The sequence below is a fragment of the Ochlerotatus camptorhynchus genome, unplaced genomic scaffold (genome assembly GCF_037179485.1).
Source record: "Ochlerotatus camptorhynchus isolate MF236.1 unplaced genomic scaffold, CSIRO-AGI_Acam_v1.1 ptg000085l, whole genome shotgun sequence".
NCBI classification, from domain to species: domain Eukaryota; kingdom Metazoa; phylum Arthropoda; class Insecta; order Diptera; family Culicidae; genus Ochlerotatus; species Ochlerotatus camptorhynchus.
In genome coordinates, this window is record NW_027040575.1 from 3,527,334 (window position 1) to 3,546,568 (window position 19,235).

General features: G+C 41.2%; 1 protein-coding gene across 1 annotated transcript; it reads right to left on the bottom strand.

Annotated features, from left to right (window-relative positions):
- Nucleotides 1–2,484: 2,484 nt before the first annotated feature.
- Nucleotides 2,485–14,713, bottom strand: LOC135698374 (uncharacterized). Its single transcript, XM_065218308.1, has 8 exons — nucleotides 14,354–14,713; nucleotides 5,193–5,261; nucleotides 4,721–5,138; nucleotides 4,308–4,649; nucleotides 3,869–4,251; nucleotides 3,564–3,804; nucleotides 3,423–3,506; nucleotides 2,485–3,360 (listed from the first exon to the last, which is right to left on the bottom strand). The coding sequence occupies exons 1-8, from the start codon at nucleotides 14,656–14,658 to the stop codon at nucleotides 2,779–2,781; spliced, it is 2,424 nt and encodes an 807-aa protein (XP_065074380.1). The 5' UTR covers nucleotides 14,659–14,713; the 3' UTR covers nucleotides 2,485–2,778.
- Between the last annotated feature and the right edge of the window lie 4,522 nt (nucleotides 14,714–19,235).

A 19,235-nucleotide genomic window follows, 5' to 3' on the forward strand; every position in this document is an offset into this window, starting at 1 on the left:
TAACTCTAAGACTAGTAGGTCCCGAAGAAACGAACTCAACTTTTTGGCTCATCTCTGGTACTATCTTCGGTCCCAAGCTAATCGATGCACCCCTCGAAATATAGGAAAATCCACGAACCCCTCATTTAATCTGTCTAACTTTCATAGCGAATTAAAACAAACATTGCTTAGTACTAGAATTTCGACTAGAATGGGGTACGTTAATCGTTTGATTGGGACCAATATGCTAGTCAAGTGGTGAGCCAATTTAAAATCCTTAGTTTCGTATTGATTGTTGATAATACGGTCATGTACAATAGTGCATCTAGCGACATCTGTTGCAAACATGTTCGAACTGAGTTTAAATTTTATTCCAACAGGTGGAGCTAGCGTAGCAACACTAGCGCTCTGGGTGGCAAAGAAGTGCAGAAACGACTTCCAGCGTTCAATTGCCTGACGCGCACGGTGCTCGGGTCAATGTGATAGAAGCTCGAATTCACTTCTCTTTCTTGTACCTCTTCATACCGCTCCAGAGCCCGCTCATAGCTCTTAGTGACTTTTACTTCAATCCATTGTCTGGTTTCTCTATCAAAGGGGTCATAAACATGCGATGGAACAGGAAGCTGATGTAATTTGCAAATCGAGTTTATTATCCTGTTAACATTAGGCAACCCTTCCAGTAATGTGTAACGGTAGTCAGCTTCTGATACTTGAAGGCTAGATACAGTGTCAACGCCCATTTCAAATCTGTGAACTGAGTGTAATATTTTTGTTTCTCGGAAGTCTATTTTTTTTCCTTTGGTTTGTTTTTTCCGTCGATCTTGTTTTCCGTGCTGAGCACCAATGCTACCGACGTGCCAGGAAGGCAGCTCCCACACCTGGACCCTACCTATCGACCCATCAACTCATGAACCGGGGACCAACGGCTTTACTTCCCATCCGAAGGAAGGCGTGATCAGAGATGTTATGCCTCAGAACATCCCGGCGGAGCCGACTGGGATTGAACCCAGGCCTGCTGGGGTGAGAGGTAATCACGCTTACCACTACACCACCGGCGCCGTTGCCTCGGAAGTCTAATCGATTTGCAGTATTGTTCTGCATAGTATTCCTAATCTATTTCCGACATTTGGTGAAATTTGAGCAACATTTGAATTTTTGGCAAGCAAATGAAGGTTCGTTTTGTTTCTCATACAACATTCAAAATTCTCCCGAAAAATCCAGATCATAACCAAATTCAAACAAAGTTGACAATACAGTGGAAGTAATAAGTGGAAGAGCAGTGGGGAACAGGAGGTTGAGATCCACCATAACCTCCTGTTCCCAATTTTCCATCCTACCATGGCGAGGCATACGAACTACTGCTTTATATGCCATTAAAACTTGGCCTCTCGCAGCCATCTTAAAAAAGGCTTGATGATAAAGATTTAGGGTATGGGATTAAAATTTTGAAATGCTTCTAACACCTAACTTTAATAATTTATTTAAAGTACTTCATTCAAACAATGTAAAGCCCTGCCAAATTAAAATCGGTACGCTTTTTTGTCCGTTACAGCGCTCCTAGTGGTCGGTCCTAGAATTTTTTGGCATATATTTGTTTACAATCTCTTTCTTTTGAAATCCTTATTATTATTATTAAAAGTTTATGTTTTCTAGAATTGCCACGCGATGGATGAAAAAGAAGAGAATTAATTATGTCCGACATGGCTGGCTAAGAGGATCGCCCTGTAACGTGGGTAGATCACCTTTTCGTGGGGATATTACGGGATGTAAGATCTAACACCGATTCCTAGTCCTGACTACTTCAAACTAGGGGAAAAGGATTTTTCAGTAATCCAAGGAACACATCTTAGTCCTTGTTACTTTTTATGCCTTGTTGATAGTGACAAGACTTGGCTTTGTCCACCGAGGATGATCTTGAAACAAGGATAACATGAGTTAGTCTTCATCTATGTGATTTCTTATCTTCTATTCGTTGTTCCCTAGTTTGAAGGGGTTAAGACTAGGGTTCTGATGAATGGTCATTATCGGTGTCTTCCTTAATTTTGTTGCTAAGGAATCCAATTTTGACTGACAAAGGAGCGCGCCTTTGGAGGGTGTTTCAACACTTCTATGGATATAAATAGCGAGACCTTTCAATTAGATTCGGATCCTTGCGATAAATGCAAGGATGACAACTTTAAAACAATCTAATACTTCATAATTTCTCAATAGTAATGGATTAATACGACATGCACATGCAACAAACTCGGTGCTCTTCGTAGTACAGTTCGGAATATACGCATTCGGGAGGGTTTGCTCAAGTATCGGACCACAGACAAACAGACATAACTCTTCATTGTGTATCTTCGTTCATGCATTTAACGCCGCAGCGTTGGCATCGGATCACTTTGACGTTTCTATACATTCTATAGAACTTTTATGCAATATTGTTTGCGAGCTACCCAGCACGCTTGTTTTCCGCGAGAAGCCCGAGAGATGTCGTTATTGTCATATGTTTTGAGATACTATGTTTTCAAGAAAAACTTTTTCAAAGAGTTACGTCTGTTTGTCTGTGATCGGACTATTAAGAAACTGAACCAGACCGTAAAGCAAAACATTACGACCAAAACGCGGGCCCGGAAGCCAAATTGGCAGGGTTTTAAGCATTTTAAAACGTGAATCCTAAGCCTCACCTCAGAAATTTTGAAATCTGCATCATCAAACCTTGACTCTTGAGACATCTTGGCCCTACGATATACTAACTATAGACACTGGATTCAATACATTTTTATTAAATTGCTATGAGCTCACGTTCATTTATTATTTCAGTAAAACGTACTGTTGGACATATTTTGCATAAAATCTATCCTTAACCAGACTGCTTTGGAATCGAACTTTGTATTTTGTGCCTCCAATGGTGAAGCAAACTTTCCCATCACTCTTCTTACTTTTCCTCAAACGCATCGGTTGACCCCTACCACTAAATCTATCGAAAAATACTATGCAATCTAAGTGCTCAATATGCTTGGAGCATCTCTTCTCGACACTGTAGCTCACACAAATCGCTGCACGTTCGCATATAAAAATCTTACAATTACTTGCTTCCAGAACGTCTGATTTCACTTTAGCTCGTTCACTATCCACCACCAAACCGCATCCAATAACACCATCATCCAGGCAAAACAATTTATGGTTATCACTAACGCTTTGTGAAAATTTCTCCACTTCCACCTGTACGATGGCAAGCTGATGGAATAGGGATTTATCGATTGGCAAGTTACGTGTACTCTTGTCCGATAGGTCTGCAGTCAATGTTCCAAAAAAGTGAGCAAATTCTTCCAGTCGTTCAATGCAGAGCAAAATGAAGTCATCCACTGTGGGAACTAGAAAGCTGCTCGAATTCTGAAATTTTGTTGTTTTGAAATCACAATTTTTGAATGTTAAGTGTTGATTCAAGAACTTACTGCTGACGTAGGGCGGTTAAGAATGTTTTTTGCTGCACTGTTGCTATTCGTGAGATATTCACAGTAAATCGGAGGGAAATCAGTCTGGAATAAAAATAATAGGATAATAATTACTATCGGTACTGGCCAATGCAATCTTACCTTTACGTATTGCAGAAACATCGTACAAATTGCCTCAATGTTTAAGCCGTTCAACGACAAATCCATTATAATTCGGTCGTTATGCAAATGAAGCATTTTGAGAAACACTTGTCGAAATGTTTCTAACTGAGTTGCTTGATCGTCTACATGATTGAACAAATAAAAAACGGAATTTGCTCTAAGAATTTGAACGAACCGTATTTGAGAGGAAATCAATGCTCTGATATTTTTGTTGAAGTCTCTATAACAAAACCGTAGTAATTAGTATATCGGTAATCATGGATAACGAATATTTTAACACGTACAAATCGTAATGGAGAGCTGTTTCGTGAATCGGCATCAAATCACTTCCATTGAAGTCGATCAATTGAGGTTCATTAAAAAATTGAGAGATGGCTTTTTGGCGAATTGTTTTCACGGTGTCAGCAAGGGTTTTGTTGAATCGCATCTGAATCTCCTGCGTCCCTCGGTGAATACAGAACAGATGTAGTTTTTTGGAGTCCTCCCAGTAGTTAATTTCTGAGTCAAAATAATGACCACGGTACTGCAAGCTATCCTTGACAATCTCCGTGTAGATGATCAATTTTTCAAATACAAAAAATCGCGCTTTGTACCTCCGATATCGGCTCTCATCATGGATTTCAGTTTCTAGAATGCGCTGAAATTCTCCTTGGGAAAATAGATCGATCTAAAACCAAAAGTTTGCGATTTAATTTTTGATTACCTAAAGGTAAATGTACTAACCGGATTATTCCTCGAAAGAATTTTGTTACCTTTGGGTTTCAAAATCAAAGTGGAAGGCAAATCGTTCTGGAGATTGAAGCCTGAGATGGATCTTGAAGAGGACGATACAAAAAACTCGTTGGCGCATTGGGGAATGTCGCTTATCGACACAGCTGCATTCAATAGATCAACTAAATCACTTAGTCTTTCCTGAGCCTTGTGGATGGAGGATATTCGGGAAGCTGTGTAATGGCTTTCACCAAAATCCATAGTTTCTTTGAGAAACTTGTCCAGAAATAGTTTGTACCGTGGAAGTCGCTGAATTGGTTGAAGCAGAAAGCTGTTCAAATCGTGTTGAATGGACTGCAAAAGAATTTATTTTAATTTAAACCGATTGATCAATAAACATCAATCTATGAAAATAGTGTCATTACCGAAAAGAAATCTCTATGCAATTCAAAAATCATGTTGGCTTTCCGTCGATTCATGGCGTATTTCATGTAGCAGTAGAATTTTTTAGTGTCTATGAAATGAATAATGCATTCAGCTATTTGGTCCACATTTCGATGGCATCGTTGCAGTGCTGGTAGGAAATCATCCTGATGCAGTTCGTGGATCTCTTCAATGTTTCCGAACAAATTGTTCCGCTGACCACTCAATCCTTCCGGGAGATTCAATTGGTATAGCAGGGGGATATAATTCAATATACCATGCAGCAGGTTGTCGATGTACTTTTGTTCATTCTGTCGTAGCTCATCGGATGCATTTTCTGGAGGTTTATTGTTACGGTCAACATAAGGTTTTATTTCTTGGACTATGTGTGGAATACTGGGAACTGTTTCCTCTTCAGAACTGAAATCAAGACCATTGGTTTATGCTCAATTACTTACGTAACGTCTTACATACTCGGTATCAAATGTAGAGTCGCTCCAGTAGCCGTCAGCCTCTTCACTGTATGAACCAGAAGTGCTGGATCTGAAAATGAATGGATAACAGCAAATACAGTTCATAGTTTCTTTGAAATACCATAATAAGGTCTGTATCCACATTAATTCGGACACATTAAAATCATTTTAACTTATGAAATATTGCACGTAGGAGTGAAAAATTTCGCTGAGGAGCTGGGAGCTGGGAGTCATTGATGAAAAAGACTATGATTGGTGTTTACATTCCATATTTAGTGTTAAAGATGGGGACGAATGAAAAACATGTGCGCGAGCGGATTTTGTACGGACGTAATGCAAATCCTGACTTGTCAATACGAGAACTTGCAAAAAAATTAGATTTACCTAAAACACACTTCAAGGTGTGCTCAAATCATTTTCGGAACGAGGAAACCGAGAAGTGATAAAAACATTGGACGTTCTGAATACTGGTGAAGAGGATATTGAAGGAAAAAACTCAAATCTCTGCAAGTTGTCTCTGCGGGGTTGTCAACAAACGACTTAGCATTACGTCAGATTGTTGAGGAAAAAACGTTCTCTTTTATTTTAATTATCTGAAACTCATATTGTAGAAACTGAAGCTTTCGATCAGTATGGTGTTCCGGTATATATTGTTGCTGCTTGTTTATCACAATCTAGACACACTGGCGGTGTTGCTATGTCAAATGTCAAATAATCAGTTCAATTCAACCTTCGTACCAACGAAGTTATTGATGATAACTGGTTCTTGGGCATTACAGTTGTGCGTGGCATGAAGATGGGTAATTATGGTGTTTTGTATCATTCTCCCAGTTCTAGTGACCAGCGTTTCGTTGAAGTTTTAGCGAACCGGCTCGAGATATTTCTTGATTCTAGTAAATTAAATATATTGGCTGGTGATTTTAATATTAATTGGCGTGATAACCATAATTTGAATCATTTGACGGGTTTAGCTGAGTTTTTCAATTTAAAGCAAACGGTAAATGAGTATACGCGTATTTCCAGGCACAGTAGAAGTTAAATCGACCACGTTAATTCCAATTTTGATTCAATTTGTTCAGTTACGGATACTGATTTAAAAATATCCGATCATGAGATCTTAGTGATTAAATATATGATTAATGTCTTAGACCATGTTAACGATAACGATAATTTTGTAAAATTGAAGTACTGGAAGAAATATTCGAAACCGGCTGTTTCAAATCTTATTGAGAGGAGCGTGGATTTTCCATTCGCGACCGGTAACTTAGATGAATATACAGCTGTTCTTAATAACGCTTTTAAAACGTGTACCAATCAAATAGTTTAGCAAAAAATTGTTTCTTTGAAAAACTCGAACAGCTAGTACAATTTGGATCTTTTACGTCTTAATCGGAAAAGGGCCAAATGGGACAAAAAGTTTTGTATATAAAATAATGACAATCATTGGAATAGGTACACAATCGTGCGTAATAAGTATTCACAATCGATAAAGAAAACTCCTTGTGAATATGTTCAAAGAAAGATTGATCAGCATCAAAACAGCAGCAAAGAGTTATGGAAAATTTTGAAATCTTTTTTAAAACCTAGTAATTGCAAACCGCGGTTCATAACTTTTAATGGCATATTAGAACAGTCAGAACAAGTAATTGCATCTAAGTTTAATGATTATTTTGTAGACAGTGTTTCATTGATTAATCAATCAATTGAAATTGTCGATCAACCTGATGAAATAAAATAGCCAGTACACAGATAAAAATTCTGAATTTTAATTGTGATGTAAACATTCATTCACGTTAACTTGTATTTCATCTCACGCAACCGAGCAACTTGTAAACAATGTTGTTTACAAAGATGGGCTTTTGTATACAATAGGGTTAACTACCCCATATCCGGCCTATTAAGCACAACCCGCACTTAGTATTGCTTAATCATGCGCAATTTATCACCAAACGGAATGTTATTATTATTACTGATGGCTTCAAATTTTTTTTTAATCTTTCCGTACGTACCGTAAGATTTCATAAAGAGAAACCAATCGTTGAGATATTGTCAAAAGTCTAACACTTCTTCTTGACGTCAAACTCGGCCTAAGGATTCTAAACTCGGCTTACGCATTGAAACGCCATTGAAACGCCAATGAATTCACTTCGGCCAATCGGATGAAGATAAAAATGGATTCGGTCGAAGCGCTTCTTTTGTTTTTGGGAATAATGGGTGCCAACCTTCATATCACGCGTTCTCATTGACTTCGTTCCGTAGCTTATTAACTAAAGTATCGTATCAAACGCATAATTGACTTGTTAACTCTGAAATCATGGATTTATTTGATGTTTTCTGCTCGATAGGCCCAAAATGGGCGATTAGGCCGAAGTAGTTCTCTACCCTATTTGCTACATTGCATGAATTGTGTCAGAGCTTTACATGATATATAATGTAAACGTATATGATATGTGACGCTCCATTTATGTGCATCATACTGAACAGAAATTTACACTACTTTTTCGAACTGTGTAGTTGTAGATTTGAAGGTTTTCATCCAATTATATTAGATGAACTTAGAGTTATTTTTAATCATTAGGAAAATCGGCTGGAGTAGATAATGCTAATGCTAGAGTTATTCAAGATTGCTTTCATGTCATCGGCCACATCTTGCTGGACCTTATTAATGAATCATTACAAACTGGACATGTGCCACAAATTTGGAAGGAATCCATAGTGGTCCCTATTCAAAACGTTGCTGGAACGATTAAAGCCGAAGAGTTTCGTCCCATCAACATGTTGCACACATTAGAGCAAATTTTAGAACTTGTTGTTAAAGGCCAGTTGTTGGAGTATTTAAATACTAATAGTTTGTTGATATCAGAACAATCGGGATATCGGAAAGGCCATTCTTGTGAAACCGCGTTGAATTTGGTATTAGCGAAGTGGAACAATAACTTGGAGTTTTCCAAAGCGCTTGATTGATCTTAACAGTAAGGGCCTAGAAATTGTTTGAAAAGCGCGTTCAAGATCAAAAAAAAAAACTGTTTTGTTGTGCTGTTTTTTTTTTGATCTTAAACGCGCTTTTGAAACAATTTCTAGGCCCTTACTGTTAAGATCAATCAAGCGCGTTGGAATTACGAATACTGCATATAAATGGTTTGAAAGCTATTTGTCTGACAAATCTCAACGGACTGTTTTAATTATTCTGTTTCCAGTCCCGTGGGGGAATAATCTTGGACTGCCCCAGAGAAGTGTATTAGGGCCCCTGTTATTTATTATGTATATTAATGACTTGCGACGTGTTTTACGATATTGTGATATTAATCTTTTTGTAGATGATACCCATTGGGGTGTTAGAAGGCAGTCACGCTTACCACTACACCACCGGCGCCGGCCCTTGACCTCTTGAACAACGATGCCGAAGACAGTACCTTTCAATCTGGTTGGGAACTTTTATATGAGAATTTCACGTGTATACTAGCGTCGCGTAGTGAGCAAATTCTGGACTATTGAGTACCAAGCAATAGGCTTTGATCTCCTGAAAAACTTTGTGAAAGACAGTAACTTTCTATCTGGTCAGGATCTCGATATATTCCATGTTGTAATCAATTAAGTCAAATCCCACGTATTATGGTCACAGTTTTCGCGGTTTCCATTTACTTTTTCCCTATTATCCTCATTTTTTAGGTGTTTACTGTAATTAAAGTTTAGCTTATTTAGATCAAAACAAGTTTTTTGATGAATACTCGTTCGTTTGAGATCGATTGATAACTCAGCAACAAAATGGCAATGGAAAATTATTTTCGTTGTACAAAGTACAACAGCGCCAGTAACGGAGGGTTAAGGAGAATGGCAGGAGAATCAATCGAAAGTTAAGAATGTAGCTCAACATTTACAATAATATTATACCAAATTTTCATGTGCGTAGTCCACTGCAACAGCCGAACGTACAAATGAATAGGGTGACCATAGCGCATTTTAAAAAAGGTCGGAAGTTTGTATGACTGTTTTAATCAACAATTACGAAGAAACCATAAAGCCTACAATGTAACTACCAAAGGCACAAATCTAGGGAAAATGTTTTGTAGAACAACTTAATTAACAGTAATGAAAATTTTCAACTTAAAATCACTAAAATGTACGAAATTTTACCAGTTTTTTTTTTTTTTGTACTTTCATGTATGATAATTAACTGATCTGATCTGAAGATGTAAAATTGCATTTTTTATCAAAAAAAAAAAAAAAAAAATACATAAATAAATTGAGTTGCGAATTGATATGGAACCGCTCTATTGATGTAAATATCGACGATGAACATTTTGAAGAACATATTGACGCAAAATCAAAAATGTTTTATATCATGTTTCAATATTTCCCCTCATTTTCCCCTTCTATTGTACTACAGGAGCAAATGGGGCCTGTTCCTCTTTAACTTTTGTCCAAGGTGGTTGTGATTTGACTCGGAATCTCCCATCGGATACAACCATTTTAGTGAGGAGTAACCCTGTATTGATGACCCCACCAATAGTTTTGAGTTTAAAATATTGACATGAAAGTATTGATGGAAATATTGATGATGCGCTTTACGCACCACACGTGGAAAAATATTTTCAATACTTTGGCATAACATTCATGCCTTTTATTTTACGTTCGTTTTAAAGAGTTCGCGCGCGTACGGACTTAGGACTTTCTTTACTCGATGCGAAGCCTGATTGGAGAAATCCAGCAGGGTCGCAGAGAAAAACTTGAACTTGATTTCAAAGAGTAGATATGCTGCAATGGATAATCCCAGCAGGGTCGAGCTTTGAAATAAGAATCCTCTGTTTATTAGTAGTAAAATTATGTTTATTTCTGATGATTATGATAGTACATTGATTTAACATTTTAATTGATTAGCCTACCTGGCTCGTCATCTCTGTTTAGTTTGATATTCTAATTCAATATTTGCGTTTTTGTGTTTTGTTTGAATTGAAAAAGTGAAAACCTACCTAACTACGAGTATAACTTAACCTAACGTGCTAGATCACGTATGATCTGATGATTTGATCTCAGACAGGTGTATCCGAACCTTTCCAGGTTAAATACTCTCCGTTCTTCTTATGTCTGAATTTCAGCCAGGAGGTGGATCTCAGAATTTCTAGTCCGCGGGGAACTGTTTAGGACCATCCTAATGATCTTGTTCTGGATCCTTTGGAGTTTAAGGTGATGTCATTTGGCGCAACTCTCCCAGATTGGCATCCCGTATTATAATTACGGGAAGGATGATTTGTATGTAGACAGCGAGCTTATTTTTCAGGGATAGAGTAGACCTCCTGTTGATGAGTGGATACTAGACTGATGCAAAATTTGAAATATTCGCTCCACAGTGCTCTAACGGTTTCAAATCAGGTCCTGATTAGCCTCCCAAATTTTGAACTCATTTGGTAAGAAACTGACTTGGCACAAACTATTCGATGTTTATATGGAAATTACTATAAAACCAAGCTTTTTGTTCATTGTCTTCTACCCATTTTACATATTGCTTTTTCGAAAACTTCTATAATTATTCTTACGGGAAATTTTCTAAGCTACAACTTTGTGGAATATTGTTTTTCAGCCAAATGTCAAATTAAATTGTTATTAATTGTTTAAGAGATTGATAATCTTATGGCATGATCAAACAGCTGTTCTGTGGGCAACACTGTATTCTGCAGTGTGACATAGTAGCCATGATATGTGTGCTCTATTCTTCGCACCAGAAACACCAATGTTGCCTGCTCAACAGTTGAATGAGCATAATCATAAGACATCAGTGACTTGAATCATTAAAAACTTTTGTTCCGTACATTTGATTGAAAAGTGGTTTTGAACAAAGTTGTAGCTGAGAAAATTTGCTACAATCACTGCTATCTTTTTTAAAAGCATAGTGATGTGGTAAATTGTTAGATAGATATGAACAAAAACATATGTTTTCTCATAGTAATTCCCATATAAACTTGAAATGGTTTGTGCCAAGTCAGTTTCTTACTAAAGTAGTTCAAATTTTAGGAGACTAAGCAGGACCCAATTTGGAACCTTTTAAGCACTGTGGAGCGAAAATATCAAATTTTGCATCAGTCTAATGGATACAGTGATCTTATCAAGATGTTACACTTGGTTTTGGTTTTGTCAACGTGCTCCCTGAAAATCAGCTTGCTGTCTGGTGTTAGCCCGAGGTACACGACCTCTTTGGACCATTCCACCACTGTGCCGTTCAGGCAGATCTTGTTATTCTCCGACGGAACAAGTCTAGGAGATTTAGATTAGAGTGTGGAAAGATAATGACCTGGGTCTTTGCCGCGTTGAAACGGATCTTCCAGCTGTTGAAATATTCAGACAGAAGTTTGGCAGTCAGAGCTCCGATGACCCTACCCTTGTAGAGGATGGATGTGTCATCTGCGAACAGAGACAACGATCCACTATCAGGGAGAGCCGGCATATCGGAGGTGAACAGGTTGAATAGAATGGGGCCAAGGATGCTTCGTTGTGGAACAAGCACCGATGTTGAAAGCATCCGATGTGATGCCATTCAGAGAGATTCGGAACGTCCTGTTCGATAGATAGTTGTTAATTATCTTCACTAGGAAGATTGGAAGACCGTACTGCTGCAATTTGAACACCAGGCCATCATGCCAGACATTGTCGAATGCTTTTTCAACGTCCAACAACGCCATGGCAGATGTTTTCGAAACAGACTTGTTCCGTCTGAGAATGTTTGTTACTCGAGTCAGCTGGTGGACGGTCGAACGACCTTTCCGAAAACCAAACTGTTCTTTGAGTAACAAGTTGTTTTCTTCGGCAGATGTTACACACTAATCGAGTCAGTAAGGTTTTACCGAGTTTTTGAATTGCGGAACTGTCGGTAAAAGTTTAAAAATCTGTGGAAAATTTATTAATGAGAACATTTGTTCTGAACTTGTACATACTTAGTTCTGTTAACCCCATTTAATGATAGAAAATAAAATTGGTCGATTTCATTGATTCCTTACGGATAACGGTCATTTGAATTTTTACCGACTTTTTCAGCAATTCAAAAACCCAGTAAAAAATACTGACTCCTGTAAAAAAATCTTAGTGTGTAGGAGCCGGTGGTAGACTGCTCTTTCGAACAGTTTTGATAACCCTGAGAGAGGGCTTATTGGTCGGTACATTGAAGGAGAGGACGGATCCTTCCCAGATTTTCGATGGGTATGACTGTAGCTGACTTCCAGACACAAGCCGGAGGCACAGATTAAAAATCAGTGCCAGATGGTTGTAGAATCTGGAGCTCAAGTGTTTGAGTTCCAGATTCAGGATGTTGTCGAAACCTGGGGCCTTCATGTTTTTAGATGATTTGATATAGGCTAACAGTTCGTCAGTCATAATCTCGGATTCCTCGGAAACATATTGGGAATCTGGTAGGTTGCGTTTTCAGCAACCTCAGCTTCGTGAGGGCTGACGATGTTTTGTCCGAGATTATAAGAGCTGACGAAGTGTTGACCTATCTCTTCAGGAGCCTCTGTTTATTCAAATGCATTTTCCTTTTTATACCATTTGGTGTACAATGGTACATGTATGTTGAAAAGAGTCATTTGGTTAAAAAAGTGAGACGACTGGCGTGACACAAAAATGCTCATCCTAGCAATATTAGGAATAATGGATATATTTGGGTTGAGTGCCTGGCGTTGACATTCGAAACCTATCTTGCTGCGCGAACATCCTTGCCTCACACAGGATAGAGGACGAGAAAGCGCTGCAGTTCTAGTAACGAGTGGCAAACATATGGGTCACTTGAAGTTGCATAAATGCATTCTTGCCCGAGCAATGGCTCGGTGCCTGCAGTGGATAATTAAATAGACTGGTACACTTTGGTTATGGTTTTGTTAACAGAGTGGGAATAGTATACTACAATACTCTACAATATTGACATATGCAAATTTTGACGGCGAAAATATTGAAAAACATATTGACGCAAAATCCAAAAAGTTTGATTTCATGTTTCAATATTTCCCCTCTTTCCCCCTTCTGTTTGACTACAGCAGCAGATGGGGCCTGTTGCTCGACAACTTTTGTCAATGTGGTTGTGATTTTACTCGGATACAACCATTTTAGTGAGTAGCAACCGTGTATTGATGACCCCACGGATAGTTTCGTGTTGAAAATATTGACAATATTGGCAATATTGATGAAACTTCTTGCATGTGGGGTGTACTTTAGACACATCAATTTTTCCGACTCGATCGTGTATCTCAGAAATTAAAAAAAAAACACTACAAGAGACAGCCCTATGGGCTTGTACGCAATGGTGACGCAGGAATACTCATCACGCGGTAATTGAATAAACACCGTTTGGTGAGACCGGATGGAATTCAACTTTGAAATCTGTGTTAGCGATTTTCGCAGTCAATCGGTGATAATTTTAATTATCATAGCAACAATTGCACATGCGTGCAATTTTCAATAGTGACATTTTTAAAAATGATAAAGTCTTTAACAGATGCGTATAATTATTTCTGATCCATTTTTGATGAAATTATTGAAATTGGTCCAGGGGCAGCTGAGTTATTGACGTTCAAAATCTTTCATAATTTTGTTACATGTTCCATTTTCGATTTTCATAAAGTGTACCCCAATATAGAAATTACAGACGTAGTCCTACGCCAAAAATCCTGGACAATGAACTGCAGCTCGACATGTCGCTAATGAAAAACAGTGAAAATAATCCAACCACACAATGTGTAGAACGTTATGTATTTGAGTATGCACAGTAACGTAGCGGCAGGAAGGCTCACTGCAGCTCACCACCATTTCATGGAATACGAGGGGAAGAAGATCTCGATTCCGATTCACGCCGAGAGCAGTTTCGGGCGCTTAAATTATTTTCCAGGCGGCATGGCTAATGTAGCTATCATTGACTACATGCGTCAGTGTGGTAAAGTGATAGCCATTGCTAAATAGCATATTGATTTTTATATCACTTCCACTCAGTTTATTGTGATTACGATGTCCTACCAAGGATTGATTATAAAATCAAAAATACTGCCAAAAAAAAATATCGAAACATATAGGATGAATCCCTTATCTCATACCTCGAGGTGCAAGCGATAACGCGTGAATTCAATCGTCTGACGATTATCTTGGGTATTACTGATGCGAATTGTTCAATCATTTAACTAACCTTACCTGATGGGGATTTCTTCGTAAATATGTTCAAAACCCTCAGTTGAAGGTGCTTTTCTGGTGCAATTCGAATAACTGGATGTAGGTTCTTCGGCAGAATGTGTAAACACTTGAAACTGTTTCACCAAATCCCGCACACTATTGGGTCTAACTATACTTCCCGGCGAGCTTTTTTGCCTAACAATGTCACTGTTTGCATAATCGATTCTTCTGGGAGGAATTGGAGGAGGAGTACTCGAATAGATCCTAGTTGATACCGGTCGCGGGGGCAATGGTGGTAATGAAACGCTTCTGTTTATTCCTGCCATCTTTGGTTGTTTCGATCTTTTAGATCATCGATCAAAATTCGAAGTAGTAGCTAGTAGTCGCAATGTTCCAAGTCAAACTGAATGAATTTTGTGTTTTTCGCACGACACTGAGCTTTATCAGTGAAAATCTATAAGTGTGTAAACACTTCAAATTGATAAGTTTATTCGTCGATTTTTGCTGTGCTATAGATAAGGAAAGGAACAGTTTGATTAAACATTGCAGGTTGCAGGTGGCTGTTTTAATAGCCAAGATTTTGATTAATTTTATTTATTTATATTTTGTATATCGAGATGACTCATGGAAATCTGGTTAAGATGTTAATATTTGAGTAAATTAATATTAAATTGTCTAGCTCAGTGGCTTTTAACCGTTGATGTCCATGCCTCCCTTTTCAAACATTGTTCATCACTGTTCCACCTTTTTTTTCCTTGATTTGTTTTCCGTCGATCATGTTTGCCGTGCTGAACACCAATGCTACCGACGCCAGGGATACAGCTCCCACACCTGGACTCTACCTATCGACCCATCAACTCATGAACCGGGGACCAACGGCTTCACTTCCCGAATGGGATTGAACTCAGGCCTGATGGGGGTTTTTTTATACAGGGGGAATCTGCTCCCAGACACCTGAGAAGATAACTCAGGGTGCGCGGGGATGGGAGAAGTAGCGCTCCCGACCCACTAAACCTTACCCTGTGCTCTTGGCCCTTGCCCTCCGCGGAACCGCCCGAAAGCATTATGGGAGGGGGCCGGTTGCGCTATGGTGCATCACACTAGTGGTGTGTCACAGACGTGACACTCGCTACTGCACAGTGAGCAGTTCTGCAGGGCCTTCCTCTTATTGTTCGCTGTTAATTGTTCGCCTGAGTTCTAGAGCAGACGTGATAGCCAGCCAACTGTCCACGGCAGCACATGACAGATGTGACCGCTTACCAGCTGCGTGTGCTTACTTACTTACTTAAGTGTCCTGAGCGCCATCCCTGGCGCAAAGGGCCAACGTGAAAGATCTCCATCCTGGGCGATTGTTTGCTTTCGCCTTGACCTGGGCCCAGGTCAAATTCCGGTCGACTTGCTTAATCTCCTTGTTTAGGCTTCGCCGCCATGAGCCCCTGGGTCTGCCTCTGCTGCGATGTCCGGCTGGATTCCAATCCAGCGCTTGTTTGCAGATTTCATTTCCGCTCTTCCGTAGAGTGTGGCCAACCCACCTCCACTTACGTTCCCGAATTTCTGTCGATATCGGCTTCTGGTGACACCGTCGATGGAGCTCGGCATTCGAAATCCAGTTGTGAGGCCACCAAGCACGAATTATATACCGCAGGCATCGGTTGATGAACACCTGCAGCTTCTGTGTGATCTCCGCTGATACGCACCATGTTTCGCTAGCGTACAGCAGTACAGATTTCACGTTAGAGTTGAAAATTCGGATCTTCGTGCGGAGACTAATCTGATTTGACTTCCAGATGTTTCGTAAACTCGCAAAAGCAGCCCTTGCCTTCTTGATCCGTGCACCTATGTCACTCTTGGTTCCGCCGTCCGACGCTATCTGGCTGCCAAGATATTGGAAACTTTCAACCTTCTCCACTTCCTGACCAGCTACCGTAAAATTGGATGGATTTCCCGTGTTGATATCCAACGATTTAGTCTTGCTGACGTTGATGTTGAGACCTGCCGCTGAGGAGCGTTCGGCGAGATCGTCGAGCTTACTCTGCATGTCAGAACGCCGTTGTGATACTAAAGCAACGTCATCCGCCAAATCTAGGTCGTTTAGATGCTCCATTGTAATAGGCTGCCAGAGCAACCCACGGTTCGGCACACGGTCGATCGCACCAACCATTATCTCGTCGATTACGATGAGGAACAGTAGCGGTGATAGAATACATCCTTGCCTCACTCCAGCGACTACCCGAATAGGGTCAGATAGGGCTCCGTTGTGCAGCACCCTGCACGTGAAAGCCTCATACTGAGCTTCGATGAGGTTGACGATTTTATCCGGAACTCCCTTGCGCCTTAGGGCGCCCCACAGGTTTTCGTGGTTGAGTCGGTCGAAAGCTTTTTCGTAGTCAATGAAAACCAAGTAAAGGGACTCTTGGAATTCGTTGACCTGCTCCAAGATTATGCGGAGCGAGACAATATGGTCCACACAGGATCTTCCAGCACGGAATCCCGCCTGCTGCCGTCGGAGAGTCGCGTCGATCTTCTCCTGTATCCGGTTGAGGATAACTTTGCATAGAACTTTGAGAACACAACACAGTAACATAATGCCACGCCAGTTATCGCATACAGTTGGGTCCCCCTTCTTTGGGACCTTCACTAAGACGCCCTGCATCCAGTCAGCCGGAAAAGTCGCGGTGTCCCAGATATTGCAGAATAGTTGATGCAACATTTGTGCAGATAGCATGGGGTCAGCTTTGAGCATCTCTGCTGATATGCGATCGACCCCGGGAGCCTTGTTGGATTTCATGGTTCGGATAGCAGCTTCGATCTCCGGTAGGGATGGCGCCTCAGAATTGACGCGAGTGATGCGTCGCACTCTTGGCGGTTCATGCCGAGATGTTGATGGCTGGTTGACCGACGAAACTTGTAGAAGCTGTTCGAAGTGTTCAAACCAGCGTTTCAGCTGATCAGTGGGGTCGGTGAGCAACTGACCAGTCGCGTCCTTCACTGGCATCCTAGGATTCATCCTTGCTCCACTCAGGCGTCGTGAGATATCGTAGAGGAGACGGATATCGCCTGTTGCTGCGGCTTTCTCACCTTCATCGGCTAGGGAGTCCACCCACGCTCGCTTATCCCGCCTACACGAGCGCTTCACTTCCTTCTCGAGAGCCGAATACAGTTGGCGGGCCTGGTTCTTCGCTCCTCTGGTTCTCGCCCGCTCTATCGCGGCTTTTGCATTTCTCCGCTCCTCTATCTTCCTCCAGGTGTCATCCGTGATCCACTCCTTTCTCTGAGCGCGCAGCTCGCCCAGGTTGTTTTCACTCGTTTCAGTAAAGGCATCCTTGATCGCCGTCCATTGCTCTTCTACGCTGCCACCATCAGGAATATCCGCAGCTCTGGTCTCCAGTTCCTCGACGAATGACCTTTTTACTGCTGGATCTTCCAATCGGCGTGTGTTGAATCGCCGTCCGAGCCGCTCCTCCCGCCGCTGGACCCGCGCGATACGAAGGCGGATCTCTCCAACGAGGAGATGGTGGTCAGACGCGATGTCGGCACTGCGTTTGTTCCGAACGTCAAGAAGGCTCCTTCTCCATTTTCGGCTGATGCAGATGTGGTCGATTTGATTTTCGGTATGTCCATCACGGGAAACCCACGTGACTTTGTGCACTGGTCGATGGGGGAAGAGCGAACCCCCGATCACCATGTCGTTATTGCCACAAAACTCTGCCAACAGCTCACCGTTTTCGCTCATTTCGCCAAGACCATGGCGCCCCATGACACGCTCATAATCCGTGTTGTCGGAGCCGATCTTCGCATTGAAGTCGCCGATGTAGATCTTGATGTCACCTCTCGGAATTTTATCCACGACTGCATTCAGTTGACTGTAAAAGTTCTCTTTGTCCTGTAACTCGGCAGCATCGGTTGGCGCATAACATTGGATTATGGTTAGGTTGCGAACCCGCGTTCTGAATCTGGCAACGATTATCCTCTCATTGATAGGTTCCCACTTGATGAGCGCCGCATTTGCTTGGGCGCTAAGCAGGAAACCAACTCCACGGTGGCGGGGAGCGTTTTCACCTCGAATACCAGAATAGAGTAGTACCTGTCCCGACGGCAGCTTGTGTTCTCCAAAGTTTGGCCAACGGACTTCGCTTAGTCCCAGGATTTCGAGCTTCATGCGTCGAGCCTCGCTGGCGAGTTGTGCCAGCTTCCCCTGTTGGGCTAGCGTTAGTACATTCCATGTTCCAATTCTTGTCCGTTGTTTTGCGCTAAAAGTCGTTGCCGTAATATCAGTCCGTGATCTTTCTCTATTGGTTTCTGTAACAGTTGTAAAGTTTCGGGGACAGTAGGTAGTTAGCCTAAGGTCTCCTATCCGCCGTGATGGGGCTGCCATCTTGGGTATAGCTTTCGGGGATAAGCATTTCTTGTTTCAGCCGCTGGATGCCAGGCAGACGCTGTTTGAGCCGCACCTCCATGGTGGACAGACGCTCAGTTATTGTGTAGATGGGGCTGCCATCTTAGATTTAGCTGACACAATACAGCATTTCTTATTCAGCCGCTGGATGCCAGTCAGACGCTGTTTGAGCCGCACCTCCATGGTGAACAGACGCTCAGGCCGTGTAGGCCGAACCCGCTAGGGGCCCCCTTCCCTGTCAGCATATGACCAAAGCTCCCACCGGGGTTGGTTACCCGATCTTCGCTAAGGTTGCTCATATCCCAGGAGACACCACGAGGAGGTAGGGATAGGAGTTACTGGGTAAGAGGCTAATGGACCACTAATGGGGTCTATTTTATCCTTCAAGTACTCGCGGTACTGGTGGTACGCATTACCCAGTCGTTTGCCCCGCTGGCCAATGGCCAGCGGTGATGAAAAGAATATGATACTTTTACATCATCCCCTGCATCCCCATTAGCACTCTAA

Coding starts and splice junctions, on each gene's coding strand:
- LOC135698374 (XM_065218308.1), bottom strand. CDS start 14,658: ATGGCAGGAATAAACAGAAGCGTTTCATTACCACCATTGCCCCCGCGA. Junction 3,805..3,868: donor ACAGCTCTCCATTACGATTT/GTACGTGTTAAA, acceptor GTTTTGTTATAG/AGACTTCAACAAAAATATCA. Junction 3,507..3,563: donor TGTTTCTGCAATACGTAAAG/GTAAGATTGCAT, acceptor TTTTTATTCCAG/ACTGATTTCCCTCCGATTTA.